Raw genomic sequence first — 22,217 nt, 5'->3', positions numbered from 1 at the left:
TATTTCCACTAGCTGGTAATCAAGAATCCAAAACACATGAGTTTATGAGGTATTTCTGACTTAAACCACTATAGCCATATAGAACTGAGTCCGATGTATCAAATGAGACAAAACTGTTGAAAGTCTTATCAATCCATCCTTAGTATCATTAGAGTTTCCACCTTTTTGTCTTCTCAGTTGACCATTGAGGAATCTTACCCTAGTTGACCTGTTCAAGATCACCTCATGATAGAAACCCCCAAGTAACAGTTTAATGATATACCAAAGACCATAGGGAAAATATTAATGCATCTTTTTAAAACTATGTATTTCAGCTTGCCACCCTTGAATTCCCCCCAAAGAAACTGTTTGGGAACAAAGACGAGCGTGTGGTTGCTGAGAGGCGGACTCATTTAGAGGTAAGGGGATCTAACTTTTCTCCCTCTGTGTACAGGAAGTTTGACATCTGATTGATTGGCAGAAATTATTTTTTATCAGCAAGGGTGAGTTGCTGCTTCATGAACACAGGAGGTGGCAGCAGTAGATTGGAAAGCAGTGATACTAGCTGATGGGAAATACAGGTCCTTCTCCTCTCTGGTCTGGCAAACATGTATCTGATTTTGAAGAAGATACATTTGTTCTGAGGATTAGGAAGCAGGATATGCGTGCACACTAAATATTCTCCATTGACAGATGGTACATGATACACATTAAGGGTACAAAGCTTGCTGAGGAAAGCTTGGAACTAATTAACTAAAGGAGTAAAGTATCGTATCATTGTTGATTTTTTAAAATACCTGGGAGCAAAAAGAGAAGTACCAGTTTTAGATATGGTTAGGTGCCATTGGGCTTATTTTAACTTAATCTTTCAAGCCAGCTACACATAGAACTCAGTTTAACACAATCTGTTTTTCTGGCTGCCTTACTGCCAGCACATACTGCCAATTACTTTATGTAGATTGTATTTCTCTTGGAGATATAATTGTTTATTTGGTTTATGCCAAGGCAACTGTTTATATTGAGAACAGTGGAATCATGGGGCATGGTCATCAGAAGCCCTTAATGGGGCAAAAGTACAACTAGCTCACTGTAATTTCATGTCTACAAATTTCCAGAAGGGCTCTCAGTGCTCCCTTTAAGAGGAACAGTCATAAGAGCTATTGGAAGTTGAATCAATAAGCAAAAGCTTGAGGTTGCACTTTCTGAGTTATGAATTGCCATATAAAAATATGGAGGTATTCTTGATCCTTGATGCCAGCTGACCACAAACAGCTGCCAGTGGGGTCTACTTACTGTCAGTCAACCAAAGATTATGGACTGTCTAGAGGCTAGAAGTAAAAGGAAAGGTGAGAAATGGGGGACGTGGAGAAATTGAAGAGAATTCTGTTCATGAGAGACATTTTAGTGTATTGATATTCTGTCCTGGTCAACTCTGAAGAAAGACAAGTTTCAGCATTAAAGTCACACTGTGGAGTCACACATTGGAAGAGCTCCCAAGCCCGTTAAGACTGAGTGAGTTTTGGAAGGGTTGTTCTAGGCTCTGAAATTCATCCTCTGCTGCATGGCCTAAAATTTAACTGAAGAATTTGCCCTCAAGGAAAAATTTGTTTTTAAAAAAACCTGCTTGATCAAGTAAGTTTTCTCAAAGTTTTGAAGGTACCGCATAAAAATGTTTAAAACAACACTAAATCTGATGGTGTTTTTCTTTAATAACCCTTCCTGTCTTCATTATATAGCATCATTTTTAATGGAAGCTTAGAGAATAGTGATTTAAATTACAAGCTATCATTGTTGTCTTTTACTGAAAATAGGTTGTTGCCATCCCTAGCTGCTCTAGTTTGACTCACATAGAGCCCAGATGTGCCACAAACAGATTGGGTGACATTTAAGGAGCGTGTTTCATGCACATTACTTGGTGACCCTTAGTTTTCCATTCCAACCACCAGCTTCAGGGCAAAGCCCAGGGTACTCTTTTGTTCTTGGTGATTTCAGGTAGAACCCACACTTGTTCCTTCAGCATGTCCTATGTTATCACCTAGCTCTTTTAGCTCATCAATTTTTGATAAATAGAGTTTAAATTCGTCTCTGTTACTCAGGTGTCTACAGTAACACAGTACAACTTACAAAGAGAAATGGTGTGTTTTGGGTCACGGTTTTGGAGGCTTCAGTCAAGGACCATTTGGCTCCTTTTTGAGCAATGGCATCATGATAGAAGCACATGGCAAAGAGTATGATGGGAGCACATGGTAGAGGACGATGGGCGCACGTGATGGTACAGGACACTGGGCACACGTGGTAGAGGAAACCGGTCACCTCTTGGCAGCCAGGAAGCAGAGAGAGAGGAAGGAGTCAAGGTCCCAATACTCTGTTCAAGTTTACACTCTCAGTGACACAACTTCGAAACTTCTTTTGACCTAGAATGGTTTACCCTACCTTAGGCAACCTGATGGTTCCCCACTCCCAGGATGAAATCATATTGATTCAATGCAGACAGCCATCAGCATAGCACTATAGCACAGAACTCCTAGACAAGTGATCCTTCTGCCTCAGCTCCTAAGCAGCTGGTAGTGCAGGTGTGTGCTACAGTGCTTGGCACAACTTCCCCACCTCTTACTGGATCTTCCAGCTCCCAGTATTATCAGGCCAGAGACCAGTCCTTTAACACATAGACCTTGGGAGAGACTTGTCCATTCTGTAGCATGCCTCCCTATGAGTTTCTTGGGTTACCTTTGACTGCTACTTACCTGTGGTGTTAGCCTTTATAGAATGTGCCTCATGGCTCAGGGAAATAGGCTTACTTGAAAACAAGTGTATTTCACCTAGCAAGTGCTATATCTGAGAACATTTTCTTCATTTCAAGGAGCAGTTCACCCTCACCTTAATGGGAAATTAATTTGAAATTTTTGCATTAATTTCTTGTGGCTATTGTGACTTTCCATTTGATCTTCTAATATCAGAAGTCATTGCTTGACTTAGTGTATTTTTATAAGAAAACTAACAGTAATTTTCCCTGAGCTACCTAAGATTTAACTCAGCAAACATTTATTTAATTCCAGTCTGTCACATGCTAGAGCTAGGTGTTACACAGAATGGAAATATTAATGGGACACTTCTTTCCTTTTAAGAACATATGTTTAAATTTCTATGGAAATCTTTATCTGGGAATATAACACAAACATATATAAAAGTAAATTCCAGGGCTGGAGAGATGGCTTAGTGGTTAACCACTTGCCTGTGAAGCTATGATTCCCCAGGACCCACGTTAGCCAGATGCACAAGGGGTCGCACGTGTCTGGAGTTTGAAGTGGCTGGAGGCCCTGACGCACCCATTCTCCCTCTCCCTCCCCTCCAAACCCCCCCCCCGTCTGCCTCTTTCTTTGTCACTTTCAAATAAATATAAAAATAAACAAAAAAAAGTAAATTCCTGTAAGACACAGCTTACTTGAATGTATGATATTTGCTTAAGAGGAATTGTTTAACATTATTAAAAGCCAGAAATACAACTTTATAAACTCAGGAGGCAGAGGTAGGAGGATCTCTGTGAGTTCAAGGCCACCCTGAGACTACATAGTGAATTCCAGGTCAGCCTGAACTAGAATAAGAACCTACCTCGAAAAACCAAAAAAAAAAAAAAAAAAAAAAAAAAAAAGAAAGGGAAGGAAGGAAGGAAAGTTCTACAGAAATTTAGAATTATTTCCACAGTGTTCACAAAGCAGCAATGCCCAACTGTCTTTTCAGGAATACCAGTCTGTTCACCCAACAAAAGTCAAGCAAGCAATTCCTCTGTGCCAGGCAGTGTTGGGTGACTGAAGAGCTCTATTGACCAACTCAACCACCCTTTCTTCATCTCTTAATGACCGTTACAGTGAATATGCTTTTTGTTGAAAGGAAGATATCTGTTGTGATCTTTTACTTTATAATGTTCTCTGTATGGATAATGAAAGGTTCTAAATCTAGATTGCTTATAATTTTGTTTATTCTTAAAGATAAGAAATGGCATATTACTCCTATGTACACTTATTTTTAAAAATGCATTAAAATCAGGGCCAGGGATTGGTAGGCTGCCTAGCACATACAAAGCTGTGGGTTCCATCCCCAGCCCTGCATCAAGAGGTCATGATTGTATATGCCTGTAACCCCAGCAACTGGGAACTGGCAGCACATCTGAAGGCCAAGGTTATCCTTGGCTACATAGCCAGTTCAAGGCCAATCTGAGACAGAAGACCCTAGCTCAGTAAAATTTCTTTTTAAGTCATAAAAGTATGAAAGAAAGCTTCCTATGTAGACTATCTTTCAAGAAATTTTTATATAATTTAATATTGTATGTGTCATAGAAAATATACTTGCATATTTGTATATTCATATATGTATGTAAATACTATATGTATATACAAGTTGACATGAACTTGAGTTCTAAGAAATACTATATGTCATATGATATTTAATAATAGTAGGTCTGAAAAGTAGAACCATACTCTTTCTCAAACTTTCAGTGCCGAAAGACCAACTATTTTCATTACCTCGCTTATCCATTCTTTTATACAATGAATGACAACTCTTAGACAAGAGAAATAAAAGACATAAAATACAAGCAGAGCTATTATTATTAATTATTATTGTTATACAGAGATCCACAATACATGAAGTGATTGTGGTAAGTTGTAGTGAAGGTGCATAGCACAGACAGCTGCGACTAGAAGTGTTGGAGAATGTCCAGGAAGCCTGCCTTGCTTCCCTGGGCCTCCCTTCCCTTCTTGCTCTGTCAAGAGGTAGGTGCCTGGCATTTTTCCAGTTCTCTCTTGGGTCACTTGAAGGCAGCATATTGGCATCTGGTTGAATTTCTCATCTCCCCTGACACTTCACAAGGGCTTCACTTTCACTAAATTATCAGAAAACATGCCCAAATTAGCCTTAAAATTAGTGAACTTTTTTTGTTTTGTTTTATTTTTGTTCATTGATGAGAGGTGCATTTTGAGTTACTAATTTCAGAGAGCATTAATATGTACTTGCAGTCATTTCCACTCATCATCCTAATGTTCTGTCATTTCAGAAAATAACTGTAATTAAGGCAAACAAGAAATCCTCTAAAACTAAAGCTTTCCAGAATAATAGAATCACCTCTGAAAGTAAGGGACATTTCTAGGAAGTTTTCTTCAAAGTACTTAGGCAAGTATTTTCACTTCATTAGCTCAGACACTAACAAGGTACACCAAAAGTAAGGTGGTAACTGAGTGTAGCCTGCAGCAGAATATCTGAGCTCCCAGCCAGGTTCTGCTCCCCAAAGCTGCGTCACATTGCAGCTCACATACCATCTGTAAAATGAGATGCCGTCTTGATAGAGTTGCACTGAGGATTAAATGAGATTAAGAATGGAACACAGTCTTGTACAGGAACAAGTATCTAAACATGTTGACTGGTATAATAATGAAAGAGAAAACTCTGGTGGTAGCAGTAGTGGTGGAGATGATGGACATGAAGATGGGCATTGTGGGAGGTGCATTTCAGGTCTGTCTTAAGAACCAAGGGAGAGCCAGGTATGGTGGCTCATTAATCCCAGCACTCAGGAGGCAGAGGTAGGAGGATCACATAGTGAATTCACATAGTGAATTCCAGGTCAGCCTGGGCTAGAGTGAGACCCTACCTCAAAAATAAAAAGGGCCTGGAGAGATGGCTTAGCGGTTAAGCGCTTGCCTGTGAAGCCGAAGGAACCTGGTTCAAGGCTCGATTCCCCAGAACCCATATTAGCCAGATGCACAAGGGAACGCACACATCTGGAGTTCGTTTGCAGAGGCTGGAGGCCCTGGTGCACCATTCTCTATCTTCCTCTTTCATGCTCTCTTGCTCTCTCTCTTTCTCTCTGTCACTCTCAAATAAATAAATTAAAATGAACAAAAAAAAGTTTAAAAAACAAGCCAAGGAAAGACAAAGAATACCACCATCTTGCAGTAAGAAAATAATCATTGTATTTGAGAGCAAAACTGAAATTATGGGACTCTTCTATGAGATACTAGAAATCTTTTAGTGTTATATCATCCTTTCCTTCAACCTGCAAACATTTAACCTAAGGAGAAGAAATTGCTGTATGAAGATGTGGATCACTGTGCAAGTACTGTGTACTGTAAGAAAGATCAGAGGCATAGGATCATTGTGAAAAGAGCACCGTTCCTCCGTGTTACCTGTCTTTGGTTTCTAGCTGGTTAGTTCTCTGTATGCATGCCCCGGGTCACTGACTGCAAATCTGCCCACTACAGAGCCCCTAGCTGACCTGGTCCCCCCCCCCCCAGCTTCTATGTGGAAAGAAAATGGCTGTCAGTGCTCTTCAGTCAGAAACCCCCAGGGATACTCCTACTTTTTATACACTGTTTACTGACTCACTTTAACCTTGGGAATTGTGAGGGCATCCCAGAAAAAAGGTATTACAAAGCCAGGGTTTAAAGCTGGAGAGATGGCTCAGCCATTAAGGCATTTGCCTGCAAAACCTAATGACCAGATACCAGTTACCCAGGACCCATGCAAAACCAGATGTTCAAAGGGGCACATGCATCTGGAGTTTGTTTGCAGCAGCTAGAGGCCCTAGTGCGCACATTCTCTCTGGCTCGCTTGCCGTTTGTCTGTCTGTCTCTCTCCCTCTCTCTGTCTCTCTCTCTCTCATGGCAAATAAATAAAAAATATTTTTTAAAAAAGTTTGGGTTTGTATTTGTTATACATAATTTGGAGAGTACGAGAAATATGCTTTTGCTCTGGGCTGAATCTGAAGGATTTCTCTGAAATTAGGTGACTAGTAATTTTTATTTAGAAAATAAGGTCAGTATGGTTTCTAATTTGACTGAAAAGTAGCAGTTGGGCTGGAGAGATGGATTGGCAGTTAAGGTGCTTTCCTGTGAAGCCTAAGGATCCAGATTCAGCTCTCCAGAACCCATATAAGCAAGACACACAAGGTCACACATGCTCACAAAGTCACACATGCACGTAAGATGGGTCACACATCTATAATTTGACTGCAGTGGCTAGAGGTCCTGGCAAGCCAATTCTCATATTCTCATTCATTCTCTCTCTCTTTCTCTCTGTCTCATAAATAAAAATTTTAAAAAGTAGCAGTCAAATTTACAGTTTTAGTGTTTTTTGTCCTTCAGATATAATGATGAAATGGCTTTTGTTTCTGCTTTGTTTTCTGTTTGTTTGCTCTTACATAGTCACAAATAGCCCTATCTCTGAACTTGCTTACAGTCTATAAAACCATGGGGTTTAGTTATGAATGCCAGGTGGGTGTTTCCTTTTATTTACTAGAAAAGAATACTCGAATTTTATGTGTATCATATTTTCTCATTAGAACAGTGAATTAAATGAAGAGTTTTCTAAATCCCTTTGCTGCTAAATATATAATATATATTTACATTAGTAGTGGCTGGCATTGTCACGAAGCCTTCACTGCCTCCCTCCACCTGAATCACTCCTCTAGTTTATGTTGCCTGCACCACACCCTCTACTTTTCCCTGTCAGTAGTATGTCTTTGTACATGAGTTTATTTTTCTCACTAACTTTGCCTTTCCAAAAAAAGAATTGATTGAATTAGACACTTTACAGGTTAAGCCCTTGAAATTTGAGGAACTTTAAAAAAACAACTCAGATATTCTGAGTTAACTCATTCATTTGGCTATTGAAAAGACACTTAGAATCTATGCTTAATTGAATTGAATTCCATCTATATTTTCACTAATCTTACAAAATTCCCAATGATAGAACTATTATCAAGCATAGTCAAAGATTAAAGTGAAACCTCATAGTCATTTCCTTCCTCATTTTGGTTTTTGCTTTTTTTCTTCTTCTGGTTATCTGCTTATTCACATTAACAGGGGCTATTTTCTATTAGTAGACCATTACTGCCACACCATCAGTAGCAAAGCATTTTGAGGAGGGTTAAGTGACTGTGGACGTGAGAGTGGAGATTAAGCTGCAGTTTGGAGACTACTGCTTGTTGTACTTCACATAGATAGGATGTGTAAATGTCATGATCCCCTAGCCAAAGAGAGTCAAAAAGTCCTTTTATGCAGGGCAAATCTCACCAGTGTTGAGTTGATGCGTTAAGACTTTACCAGTAAGTAAATCTCCATTGGAAAAAAAAATACCAATTTGGTTGCCATGAACAGTCAGAGAAAGCAAAATTAAACATTTCCAAGGAGAATAACAGGTTCCAAAACCACAGGGGGCCTACAGGAGGAAAGGGTGTGTGACCCACACTGTCGCATTGTCAGATATGGTTCTCTCTGCCATACTCCTCCTCCTTCACCAAATAGCACTGTGTACTGGGGTGATGGTGGCAACTCTGAGACTTGGAAGCACTACTGTGTACGTAGAAAATTTTTCTCCATCTTGGACTCAAATCAGGATCTTCATGTATTTATATTGTAATTCAAATTGGCCAAGACATCTCAAAGCTTGGAGTATACCACCCTTAGCTCAGACATCATGTCAGAGAAGTATTTCCTGGCCACCATGTGGAAACATCCCAGCCTTATCACTTTATCTGAATTCACATTGCCTAGAACAGTATCTAACCCTTACTGGTGCTGAATAAATGTTTTTGAGTACTAAGTTAAAACTGTATTGAAGATAGAGATGCAGGATTTTTGGATCCTTGTTTAATTTAACAAAGAATTGAATAAAATGGACTTTGAGAAGGGTAAATTATGAATTATGAAGCTCATTTCAGGGAGAATTATGATCTAGGGGAAGGCTAGCTGAAAGACTCAAGCCAGAAGAGAATTCTCCTCCTTGCCCAGCCACAAAGGGGGAGGAAAGCTAGAGAAAATCTTCACAGAGAAACCTGCCAGAAAGAGCTTTTGGAGGAGCCACACGCACCCACACGCAAAGGCAAAGCCTGAGAGACAAGCCCCTTACCTTCACGTAGGGAGTCAAAGCTAAGTGACTGGACAGTCAATGACTCAGGGCCTAAAGAGAGATCATTCATGTAGCAAAGCGAGAAAGCATCTGAGATAAAAATTTGTGTAGGTTAAACAAGCAGGGAAATGCCCAGGCAAATGAGAAGCAACCCACCCACACACCCAGCGCCCTTCCCAGCAAGGCTAGGAGGGGGGAAGATCTTATCAAAGCAAGGATGGGACCTCAGACGCGGGGAGAAAAGGGGTCACAAGAGATGTATGCACACATGCCAGGCCCACTTACATGGGTCAGAGATCCAGTTAGGATACGCTTTGCCCTGAGGCCCAGGTATGTAAGAGAGAGACCCAACTGGTTGGTGGACTCACAGGACTAACTTAGGAGGGACCTGCCCACTGAGGTGCATGAGACTGAAGAAGAAGCAGAAAACACTCTTTTTTGTTTGTTTGTTTGTTTGTTTGTTTGGGGGTTTTTTTTGTTTGTTTTTTGAGGCACGGTCTCACTCTAGCCCAAGCTGACCTGGAATTCACTATGGAGTCTCAGGGTGGCCTCAAACTCATGGCGATCCTGCTACCTCTGCCTCCTGAGTGCTGGGATTAAAGGCGTGTGCCACCACTCCCAGCTTAAAAAACACTCTTGCTGAGGGATTGCTTACAGCCATCTTGGATGAGAGTGAATCACACATAGGTTCTAGTCCCACCAATGTAGGCAAGGTAGCATCGCCTTGTTTTCCTTGGGCTTCTTTCCCTGATTGACTGACTATAAAAAGTTATCTTTCTCCTCCATTAGTAATGCCACATATTTGTTCTGACAAGGAAATGTGTCTGTATGAAAGCACATGCCTGAACTTAGACTTAAATAAAATTTTTACCACATTGTAATAGAAAAATTTTATGGTGGCATATAGTCTTGGGGGAAAGCTTCAGGACAGGGTGAAAAACATGGTATGAGCAGAGAGTGAACATCACTTGTTTGACACAATAGATGGGCAACAGCAACAGGAGAGTGAGCTGCTGAGCCCTGGCAAGTGGAAGCTGATGACAACACTCCTAAGTCCACCCCCAGCAACATATATTCTACAGCAAGACTCCATCTCCCAAATTGCCATCAGCTGGGGAGCAAGCATTCAAAGCAAATGATTTTATTGAGAACATCTGACTAACTACCACATGTGGGTATAGCTGAGATGTTTTTGATAAAGTGCTAAAGTCATGATCCATAAAAGAAATAATAGGCAAGAGTACATTAAATGAAAAGTTACTCCATGAAAAACATTGTCTAGAGTACAGAAGAAGCCATAAATGGGGAGATAATACAATTATCTAAAACTTTAAAAATATTTTGTTAATATTTTTTATGAGAAAGAACAGAAGGCAGATAGAGAAAGAATGGACATAACAGGGCCTTGAGCCACTGCAAATGAATTCCAGATGCAGGTGCCACCTTGTGCATCTGGCTTTATGTGGGTACTGGGAACTTAACCAGGTTCTTAGGCTTTGCAGGCAAACATCTTAACCATTGAGCCATCTTTCCAGCCCCCTTTAAAAAATATATTTTAATTATTTATTTATGAGAGCAGCAGATAGAATATTTAAAGGATTTTAAAGCTTGACAATAAAAATACAGACAACACAACTAATAACATACCAAGTAGCTGGGCACAGTGGTACATGACTTTAATCCTAGCACTTGGGAGGCGTGGTGGCACATACCAGCACTCCAGAGGTCAGAGGTAAGAAGATCACTGTGAGTTCAAGGCCAGCCTGAAGCTACATAGTGAATTCCAGGTCAGCCTGAACTAGAGCGAGACCCTACCTCAAAAAAACTATGGCTAAACCGTGCGTGGTGGTGCATGCCTTTAATCCCAGCACTCAGCAAGCAGAGGTAGGAGGATCACTGTGAGTTCGAGGTCACCCTGAGAATACAGAGTTAATGCCAGGTCAGCCAGAGCTGGAGTGAAACCCTACCTTGAAAAAAAAAAAAAAATAACCTATAGCTAGATCTGAATAGGTATCTTACCAAAGGAGGGAGAGAGATGGCAGACCCACACATGGAAGTGTGACCAACATTGTAAGTCAGGGACTTGGCAGTCACATGAGTTATCACTGCGCCTGCCTCAGAATGGTGAGAATCCAGAACATAGACAGGAACAAAAGCTGCTGCAAGTATGGTACAGCCAAAACTTTCATTCACTGTAAGAAGACAAAAACAAGGATATTTTGAAAGAAGGAGTTGGCTTCTTATAAAACTAAAACTCTTACTGTATTATCCAACAATCTTGATATTCCTCCCCCAAGTCATAGAAAATGGCATTGAAAACTCCTGGATTTTTAAATTCATGATTGCAAAAATGGAAATGGAATCATAATTTCCTTTAGCAGGTAAATGGATTAAAAAACAATAGTAGTATGTCCAGAGAGTGGAATACTATTTAGCATTAAGAAGAAATAAGCTGTCCAGTCATGAGACATAGAAGACACTGAAAGGCAGATTACTAATTGAAAGAAGATAGTCTGAAAAGTTTATTTACTATGTGATTCCATTTATGTGGCATTCTAGAAAAGGCATGAAGACAATGAAAGGACTGTAGGTTGCCAACATTGGACAAGTTAGAGCACAGATTTTTAGGTCATGCAACTAGCCTATAGGATATCATGTTATTATGAATAGAAAGAACAGACCCCTGAACCCTAGTGTAAGTTGTGGACTCTGGGTGATAATGATGTGCCACTGTAAGCCCTCTGACAACTAATGTAATAAGGGTGTCACTCTGGTATGGGATTTTGATAATGAACTAGTATGTTCCTATGTGAGGATAAGACATGTGGGCATATAGGAAACATTTATTTTCTGCTCATTTTTTTTTTTTCTGTGAACCCTAAACTACTCTATAAACTTAAATTTTTAAAAGAAAAAGAAAAATGGCTCAGAAGGCAAGAGCATTTGTCACACAAACATGAAAGCCTGAAATGGCCTGAGACCAACTGAGTTCAATTCCCAGCATCTGTGTAAACAGCTGGGTGTGACTGTGCATTTCTGTAACTCCAGTCCTGTGAGGAGCAGACACCAGAGAATCACTGGGGCTCACAAAAATGGCAAGTTCTGGAATGAGAAGCTCCATATCAAAGAAATACATGGATGAGTGATAGAGGAAGTTGCCTGACATTCTCCTTTATCTCTGCATGCATGCACTAGATTCACATATCTGTACATCGATGTGCATACAACACAACATATGCACCATACACACACCACACATATACACACATCCAAAAGAAAAAACATTTAAAAGTTATATGATCATCACGCATTTATGATCTTCCCTTATCTCTCTTTCATCTCTATCCTTTTATTTTTCCATCAGCCCCTTATAGCTTTACTGAAAACGGCAAGAACAATTGATACATGGATGGTTAGGTGGACTTAGCATCATTAATCATTTTTTATAGTAAGCTACTGTGAAAAAGAAGTATATTAGTAAGAGGATGAGAACTCATAGAATGCATATATATTATAAATTAGATTTACTAGATTGGCTTGCAGGATAATACAAGGTACATAGTCCACAGTGGCTGAAGAGTCAGAGAACACCATACTTAGTTTATGAGACTGGATCTCAACATTTCTTATCTGATGCTTGCTGAAGGCCTTGAAGACTCCTGAAGAGCCACTGGTCTTCAAGTCACATTGAAAGGTTGAACAAGCTGGGTTCCAGTGTCATGAAGGATAATAGCAACAGGGTAGATACACTTGCCACCATGTAGCAAGGGCAGCCAGGCAAAAGGCACTGCTTTTTTCTTGGACCTTTTTGTAAATAGGCTGCTGGCAGAAAGGCTGCCCACTCTGGGAGAAGGTCTTCCTCCCTCAGTTAATCCAGAGATTAACTGAAAACACCCTCACAGACCTACCCAAGAGACATGTCTCTTATTTGATGCCTCATCTGTTCAACTTGATGGTAGACATTAACCATCATAAGAAGGAAATTATGACATATGGAAACTGTACTTGATGTGTGTGTGTTCCTGCTGCTAAAGTATAATTTGTTTCATTAGTATTGACTCTCCTATACTCTGAAAATAGAGCCACTATTCCATCTCTTTGACCAAGCACCGTCATTCACTCCCTCTTTCTTCACAAACTCAAATTTAATAACCATGTTTTCTAATGCCTTTTAGACCTTGGAAATGAATGAGGTGTCCCCACATTGGACTGCCATTTCAAATTAAAACATATTTGAATGCAGAAGCCAAGAAGGAAATGTGTTTTAATCTTATATAACCTTAAATTAAGGTGGTGAAAGGCCAGGTCAAATACTGATGTAACTAGACAATTGGAAAGATTATTTTCCTCTGAAATTTCCACTCATTACCATAAAGGCTTTGTCACACTGATGTTTGGTTCAGGGGACCTCCACGATCTGTCTTCTTAACATCACTTAGAATATCCTGTGTGAGCTATTAACAAACTTAATTGTACTGTAAAATCAAGTATTTTGTTCAAGGAAGGGTTACTTAAGAAGTCTCAGTGTAGGTCACCTCTGCCTCTGTCTCATAACTTTTTATAATATTAAAATCAAGTTCCCTTAATTCTACCAAAGTTGAACCTGTGAAACTAGGGTATAGAATTAGAGGCTAAGTACATTTTACATCCAAATATGACTAAAATTTCCCATGGAAAAGAGAACATCTTCAATTAAGAATATGACATCATCTTGGGATGGAGAGATGGTTACAGTTTAAGGCACTTGCCTGTGAAGCCTAAGAACACATATTCAAATCTCCAGGTGCCACCTAGCCAGACACACAGTGATGCAAGCACTCAATATCGAACATGCACCATGGGAGGGGGGCATGCATCTGGAGTTCATTCACAGTGGCTGAAAGGCCCTGGCATGCCCATTCTCTCTCTCTCTCCCTCCCTCCTTTCTCTCTCTCTCTGTTTCACTCAAAAATAAAAAAATTATATGACCACATCTCTTTGGGTGTATTACTGACCTTCCTTGACAATTCTTTGAAACACTTTCTGGTCCCAAAGAGCAATTCCCTTTATCTGAGAGGGTTGGATTTGTTAATATCAGGTGCTAAAAGATTTCTCACAGTGAAAGAATATAACTCTGTCATAGTAGTGAGTTTCTGCTATGTGACAGATTACATACCTCCCAGACTTTACTGTACCACAGGGATTCAGAAGCCATGATATAGAAACCATAACGTATATTTTCTTTGTAAAATTGCATTTTATGACAGTATATTAAGGAAACACATGAAGCCAGAAAGTACTGTGTCATGAACTCCAGTATACCCTCCCCATCACCTAGCTTCAACTTTTAATCAACCCTGGGTGACAGACGCACACAGCAATTTTGAAGAAAATGCCAGGCATCAGAGTATTTTATCTATAAATACTTCACAAATAAATCTCTTTTAAAAAGTCAAAACTTTTAAAAAAAATTTTTTGTTTACTTTTATTTATTTGAGAGCTACAAACAGAAAGAGGCAGAGAGAAAGAGAGAGAAAAGGGGCACACCAGGGCCTCCAGCCACTGCAAACGAACTCCAGACACGTGTGCCCCCTTGTGCATCTGGCTAACGTGGGTCCTGGGGAATCAAGCCTCGAACCGGGGTCCTTAGGCTTCACAGGCAAGTGCTTAACTGCTAAGCCATCTCTCTAGCCCAAAAAGTCAAAACATTTTAAGACACAACCGTAATAGTACTACGTACAGACATACATGGACACAGAGAGAGAAAGAGAGAGAGAGAGCACAAATTAATCAGTATGGACAAATGTCTAGTGTTCCAGTCACACCAAAGTTCCTATTTTTTCAGTGGATGTTTTTGACCTAGCCCCTAATTATAATCACACAGCCCTGATTGGAATGCCTGTAAGTCTCTTGGGCTCTGTAAGCTTTCTCTCCCTCTGTCCTTCTCGTCTGGTACTTAGGGTCTATGTATGCCATGTCACTTGCTTTGTAGAGTCTTCACCTGGATATTTCTGAGTTATTGTTCACATCTTCTCACCCTGTGTGTTCTGTAAACCTGAGACTTAGTCAGGGGCCAGGGTGGCTTCTTAGCAGGAGCATTTTTCAGGAATAGCTGTCAACCCATGCTTTATAGCAAGCACTCAGTCCCTGGTGCTTGCTCTTCAGGAATGTTTCCTGTGTTGGTCAATCAGTCCAGACACTGTCTGTCCCTAGTCATGCTCAGAACTTCTGTGCTCACACTGAGCCTGCCCCTCATGCAGTCAGTCCTGTGATCCATGCCTTTGGACATCTCACAGTCCTGCCCAAGCTAGGACAGCTCAGCACTGTCCTAGGTGCACAGGTGTCTATGGTTTCTTTTGCTGAGGACAAAGGATGTAACTCCCAAAGAGGTGATTTCTGAAACTATCAGGTCAATCTTTGAAATGACCTTGGGCAATTTTTTAAAGCATGCAGATTCCTAGACCTTGTACTAGTATATTTTGATTGTTTCCAGGCCCAGGATAGGACCCAGGAGTATGGATTTACTATGAGAAGCTACAAAGAGTTAGTAGAATCTTTAGGGATAAGAATACCAACCTTTACAGCCATCTCCCTGGTTTAAGACTTCATGAAGAAACAGTGAGAATCCAATAGGATGGAGGGACAAGGTTTTCCAGAAGGGAAGCTGTGGGCAGGAAGAACATTGGGCAGGCTGGTCCTATCTTCCAGGTGAGACATGAGTTTGGTCTGAACTAGGATGCTGTGGCAGCTGCAAAGATGAGAAAAGATAGCTTGTCACTCAATTGAATGACACCTGTGGCATAGTGATAAAATTGGTGTGGATTCTCAGGGCCCTGAATTAATTTACCAAGACAGTGAAATCTGATAGTAAATATATTTCTTCACTTAGCCTATAGTATTCAAAGTGTGATTTCTCTCATTTCAGTAATTGTGGTTTGGAAGCTCTGTGAGTCGAGGCTCTGAACAAAAGATACAGTAGGAGATGCATGTGATTGCAGAGGCAGAGAATTCCTGGCATCTGCAGTCAGCACGCTCCATGGCCGGGGGAGCAGATGGCACAGCAGCAGGCCAGTCTGTAAGGCTCAGAATCACTAGCAATGGCGATGTGAAATCTCTTGTAAAGGCCAAAGAGAGCCAGTGTCCCCGTTCAAGTCCAAAGACAGGAAAAGGCTGATGTTCCAGCCCAATGAAGTCAGTGAAGAGCTTTGTTTTATTCAAGGAATACTCTGCTTTTTAGTACTCTCCAGGCCTTCATGTCATTGGTCAAGGCATACCACAACAGGTAGGGCTGTTTGCTTTACTAGGTCTACCTATTGAAATATTAATCTTAGTTGGACCACCCGCTTAATCCTACCCAGGGTGATGTTTAACCAGATACACAGAAACACATGGCTCCATTAAGTTGGCCCAGAAAATTAATCATAACAGAAGCCATTTGTGTTCACCCCAGATAGAGCCACAATGGTAATTTTTCTGTGTGTTAGGCTTTTGATATTTTAATATCAATCCCAAATACAGCCACACACATACATGCAGCCCTAGTGTTAAATTCATAATATCTGTCATTCTCCCCTGCTCCCTTGCTCATTTCCAAGGTTATGGGGGCTTGTCAAATATATAACAAGAAATCCTTCAATTCTTTCCTATTTATGGAAATAGCATCAGATGAAAGGAACACAGAAGAGCTCAAGGTGGCAGGCTTACAACTGTACTCTCTGCTTTTGGAGTTCAGAATAGAGCACTTTTCATTTCCCTGGTTAATTTTAAAATAAAATGAAATGAAGCCAGAACAATGCAGTGTTTAAACAGCTGGAGGGTTGTTCCTGCTCTGCTCTCAGATTCAGTGTGGCATTGCTGTTTGTTTCCTTTTATTAAATGTCTCATTGCCTCTAAGCAGGAGAAGATACCACGCACACGCAGTAGGAGCATCCCACACAGGCTTGCTTCCTGGTCCCTGCACCTGAATGGGTCTTGCCTGCCTTGTTCTGAGACAGATGTTGGCTTCATGTTTCTGTTGACAATATTGTTTAATTAAATACTCTCATTCTTCTGCCCTTGACATCCCGCATCCCTGTTGTGACACCACAGTGGTAAAAATGGGAGGTCTTTGAAACGGGAGCACTCAATTAGCTCCTTGTCGCTGGGGAGTGTTGGGTAGAAATGCACCTCAAACTTCTGGGAAATAATAGACAGACCTGAGATGAAATGACTAGTAATGAAAGTGTGGACCACCCTCCAGAGGTACCTGAGTTATTAAAAACTTTTCAGCATTCATCATCCTCTTGAAGTGTGTGTGTGTGTATATACATGTATGTATGTATGTATGTATGTATGTATGTATGTATGTATGTGTATACATACATATATGTGTATGTATGTATGTATGTATGTATGATAGCTCAATGCTTGCACCATTACTTTTCAGTGCTATTCTGCTTTTAATTCAGTTGTAGCTGCTCATTTCTGCCAGAACTTGTTTCTTTTTTCCCTAAGTACAGTACTATCCTGGATATAGAGGGATGAATGCAGCAGCAGTGAGGTGTGTGTTTGTTTGTTTGTTTTTTCATTTTGAGGTAGGGTCTCATTCTAGCCAAAGCTGACCTGGAATTCACTGTGTACAAGAACTCACAGTGATCCTCCTTCCTCTGCCTCCAGAGTGCTGGGATTAGAGGTGTGTGCCACCATGCCCAGCAGCAGTGAGGTTTGTAGTTCCTTCCTTCACTATTCAGTGCTAATTGTCATTTAGAGTCCCCTCATGAAATCAAATTAAATATACTGAGTACCCAGTGATATATTCTCTGGGAAAGGAGATCTACAATAAAGCACTATTAATTGAGTAATAAAACATAAGATATAAGTGTATAGATATAGAAATAGGATTATAAATTGTATCAAACAGTTTTAACTATTAGAATAATTATAAAGGTATACTAGTATAGATTTCAGCCATAATAGATATGAGTAGAGATATCAGTTACAGATATAATTAAATGTACATACTTTACATAGCTAGACTGGTGTGTAATAGTGTAAAATAAGATTTGAATTCACACTCATTTAAAAGAAATGGGCTGGGCATAGTGGCGAACACCTTTAATCCCAGCACTTGGAAGGCAGAGGTAGGAGGATCACTGAGTTCAAGGCCACCCTGAGACAACATAATGAATTTCAGGTCAGCATGGGCTAGAGCTAGACCCTGCCTTGAAAAGAAAAGTGAAAGAAAGACTTGATGCTGGCCACCATATGGCTGCCTCCTGGAAATGGTACCTCCAGCCTTTTTTTTAAATCTTCTCTGAAATCATCTTGATAAGGGATTTGCTTAGGTGAATGGTGTACAGGCCACATTGATCCAAGTTCTTATTGTCTTAACCTTGGAGGTAGTTCTCTAGCAATAGGGAACAAAACCTTTGCAGGGCAGTTCAGAAGTGCACATTGCATGTTTTTCAGGGACCCCAGCAGGACTGAGTCCACAGCCCACAGTTATGACTGCTCCACAATGCCCTCTTAGTTGGCACCCCCTGCCCTTCCCACAAGCACTTTACCACTGATTTGCTCCTGTTCTGAGACTTACCCATAAATAATCTGCCTTGGGCTCTCTGATTTTAGAGAATCTCAAAATAAATGGTTCACTTACCATAGGTAACTGCTCCTATATGTGTGTGTGTAAGACATCAATTCTGTGTGTACATGAATTTGTGGTAGAAAAGAAGTTAAAGTTAAACTGATTCACTGAGTTACTGTATGAGTTAATTGCCGAGGAGCTAAACTTAACTTTGTCAGGCAGATGGAAAAATCCCAGAGAGAACTATCCAGAAAGGGCTCAGAGAGATAAGTTCCAAGGAAAGACAGTTTAGGCTAAAACAAAGTAAAATGGAGTTTGTTGTTAGGGTGGCCTGACTACAGAAATGATTGATATTCAAATTGCCAGGTCTTGTTTGTTCACTTACCCCTCCCTTCGGCTATGAAAACTATAAAATGAAAATAAAATCTCAGCTCCAGGACAGACCTTCTTGGAGGACTATCTCAAGCTTTTTGGCCCCCGAGTTAATAAACTCCTCTACTTACACTCATACTGGCGTTGGAGTGATCTTTCCAGGGGATTTCTGCAACAAAACTTTCATTAAATTGGCATCAATTATGTAAATGTTCTAATAGTTTAGTTAGGCTATTTTGAAAAGCACCCCTTTCCCTATGTTCATACCTTCCATTTCCCTTTTCCTATCTGTACTCTCAATAGCTTTTTTTTTTTTTAATATTTTATTTATTTATTTGAGAGCGACAGAGACAGAGAGACAGATAGAGGGAGAGAGAGAGAGAGAATGGGCGCGTCAGGGCTTCCAGCCTCTGCAAATGAACTCCAGACGCGTGCGCCCCCTTGTGCATCTGGCTAACATGGGACCTGGGGAACCGAGCCTCGAACCGGGGTCCTTAGGCTTCACAGGCGAGTGCTTAACCACTAAGCCATCTCTCCAGCCCTCTCAATAGCTTTTGATATTCTTTTTCAAACTAAAATTTCATTTATTGATTGATTATTAATTTTTAAAAAAATTTATTTCAGAGCAAGAGAGAGAGAGAAAATTAGCACACCAGGGCCTCAGCCAGTGCAATCAATCTCCAGATGCTTGTGCCCCCTAGTGGGCATGTGTGTCCTTGCACTTGCCTCACCTTTGTGTCTGGCTTACATAGGATCTGGAGAATTGAACATGTGCCCTTAGGCTTTGCAGGCAAACACCTCAACCACTAAGGCATCTCTCCAGCCCTTGTTAATGTTTTTAAATGCCGTCTATTAACATCTCATTGTGTATGTGGTTCTCTGACATGCAGCTCCACTCCTTCACACATCCATTCCCCTGATTACTCTTCCCACATGATGTTTCAGAACTGTAGGGAACTTAGCTGTTTGCCTACTTATAGCATATTCGTCACCAACCAACCTCAAATCTCAGCTGTGAGCCTCTTCTCAAACCTTCATGTCTCAATAGAGCCTTGCAGAACTCTTTCCTGTGACCTGTTCTGGCAGTCTAATCTAGTCTCCTGATTAGTTTCCCTGCCTCCTGTACTTCATGTACAGGAAGCAGATACTTTACTGCTTCATTCTAACAGAGTGCATCACTAGTAGCTTCCTCAGAAAGGATGCACAAAAGGAAAGTTTCCAGCAACATGTCTGGGAATTTGTCCAGTTACTCAAACACTTCCGGATATAATATGTTACTTGGAAAGTATTTCTTTTCAAGATTTCAAAGAGGTTGCTCAGCATTTTCTAACTTCACTTCTACCATAAAGCATTTCAGAGCCATTTTGAGTCTTGGTCCTCTGCATTTGATGCTCTCCTACCCTCTCTCCCACTAGCAGCCTAGCTTGTGGTGCCTCTTCATAGGGTTCAGGGTTCTGAATGTTGAGAATTCTGTCTTGCTAAGCAGCCCATCAGTCTTACAGGACTTGGCATAGGCTCTGTCCATCTTTCTCACAGCTTACATTTCTGAGAATTTTTGTCTGATGAGTACCTCTTATGGTAATTACTTTTGTCCATGTTGAGCCACCTGGTCTAGCCCTCTCTCGCAACTTGCTGTCTCCTCTGTTTCTCATCTCCGTTTCTCCATCAGTCCCTCTCACAGAGCCCCAATCCCTATCCCAAGCTGATTCTTCCCTAAAAAAAAATCCTTGAGCAGTGCTGGATACAGTCCTCATTCCTTCATTGCATGGTTTAGCATGCCACTTGGCACTTTCACATCTTCTAGTGCCATTATAAACCCGAAGGCCTCACTTCACACTTCCTGAAATAGTTGATTTTGTATAGTTCCATTGGTGTCAGCACAGCTCCTCCTCAAACATCTCCTTTGTTGCCACAGCCCAAAAGACACATTTGGATTTCTTGTGCATCTGTGTATTTTAAGAGTTGCAGTTTCTGTGCCATCACCACTCAATTCTTCCCTCACTATTTATATCAACATTTTGGAATCATCCTTTCTCTTTTATGAAGCCTTGTCCGATTTGCATTAGGCTTTCTTGCAGATTTCCCTATTCCCTTAACTCCATTTATTATTTATTTCTGAAATAACTGGTACTGTCCTTAGATAAAGGCGTTTACTTGCCGTGCCCTTTGCTGGTGAACCTCATGCTGTCTTTTGTGGCTTTTCTACATTGCATCTTTAGTTTAAAATTCAACCAGCTCTTTCCCCCCAATGATCTGTTTTGATTCTGTTCATGTCACGTATGTTTCATAATGTTAATGCATCATAGCATATGTTGCAGCCCTTTGAGATAACATTGTGGAAGAAACTGACATGAATATTCGTTTGTTCCAATTCCACACAACTTTTTACTGTTATTGCTGGCCTGGGTAAAGCTCCCATCCATTTTTAAAATAGATTTATTTCTATTCCCAGAATTTCTCTGTAATGCACTAACATTTACATATATAATTTTCATTTCAGGCAGTCACTTTTGTAATTCAAACTACTACTCATTTGTTTCCTAATTGAGATCACCTGTTTCATATTATTTAGAAGTAAAATTAAACTGATACTGGAATCATGAAAGCATTTGCAAAGCAATATTTAAAATGATAAAAAAATAAATAAATCGATACCACCATCTTTTTCTCAATGGACTTTTTAAGCCATTTGGAACCAGAACCCCAGTGCCTCCCAGGCCTTGAAGTTCAGAGTTCTTTGGTTAAACACTATGATCAACAGGGTGACTGCTTCTGCCAGGAATATCTCCCAAGTTTGGGGTGTTCATGCCACTTGGTATCTTGTTTACCTTCCCTTACTCACTAACATAATGTGTCTTGTAACTCACCATCTTACATTTGCTTTTTGTTTTGTTCTTTTGCATTCTCCTCTCCAAAAGAATCTGGGCATATTCAAGGAATATCTTAGTTAATGTACACTGACAGCTCTTACTTTGAAGGCAGTTTCATAGTGGCAAAAGCTCTATCTATTTAGCCACAGTTAACCCATTTTTCAGATTAAAATCCCCATGGCTCTTCCCAGGATCCTCCAGCTGCCAATATTTTCTTGATTTGGGACATCTTCTGTCACATTTTATCAGTCTTCTGCCTTCATTTTTCCGGTCTCCTCTTCAACCTGCGCTGCACTACTTAGCATTCAGCTGAAAACAGCAACAGCCCCTGAAAGGTTGAATGGCTGTAAGACTGATACTTGACAAAGATTTGGGGTTCTCTTGGAGTTTAGCACAACCAGACACATATGCCCTAGGATGCATTTGTCATGTGTCCTGCTGGTGTTTCCTTCACAGATATTAAGTGGTGAACAGGACACATGAGTTCTTGGAGTGTGGCTCTGAAGTACAAATTTAAGATTTGTTGGACCTGCTTCTCTAGAAAGATGTAGTAATCT

General features: G+C 40.5%; 1 protein-coding gene across 3 annotated transcripts in view; it reads left to right on the top strand.

The window, feature by feature from the left end:
* Kif16b (kinesin family member 16B) overlaps nt 1-22,217 on the top strand; it is a 303,646-nt gene that overhangs the window by 264,077 nt on the left and 17,352 nt on the right. For all 3 annotated transcript variants that reach the window (XM_004661532.2, XM_045156259.1, XM_045156258.1), the window contains one exon: nt 315-398. In XM_004661532.2, coding sequence (XP_004661589.2) covers nt 315-398 — 84 coding nt within the window. The remainder of the gene's footprint in view (nt 1-314; nt 399-22,217) is intronic.

The sequence above is a fragment of the Jaculus jaculus genome, chromosome 8, assembly GCF_020740685.1.
Source record: "Jaculus jaculus isolate mJacJac1 chromosome 8, mJacJac1.mat.Y.cur, whole genome shotgun sequence".
In the NCBI taxonomy this organism is placed as follows: Eukaryota; Metazoa; Chordata; class Mammalia; order Rodentia; family Dipodidae; genus Jaculus; species Jaculus jaculus.
This window is presented reverse-complemented; position numbering and strand designations above follow the sequence as displayed.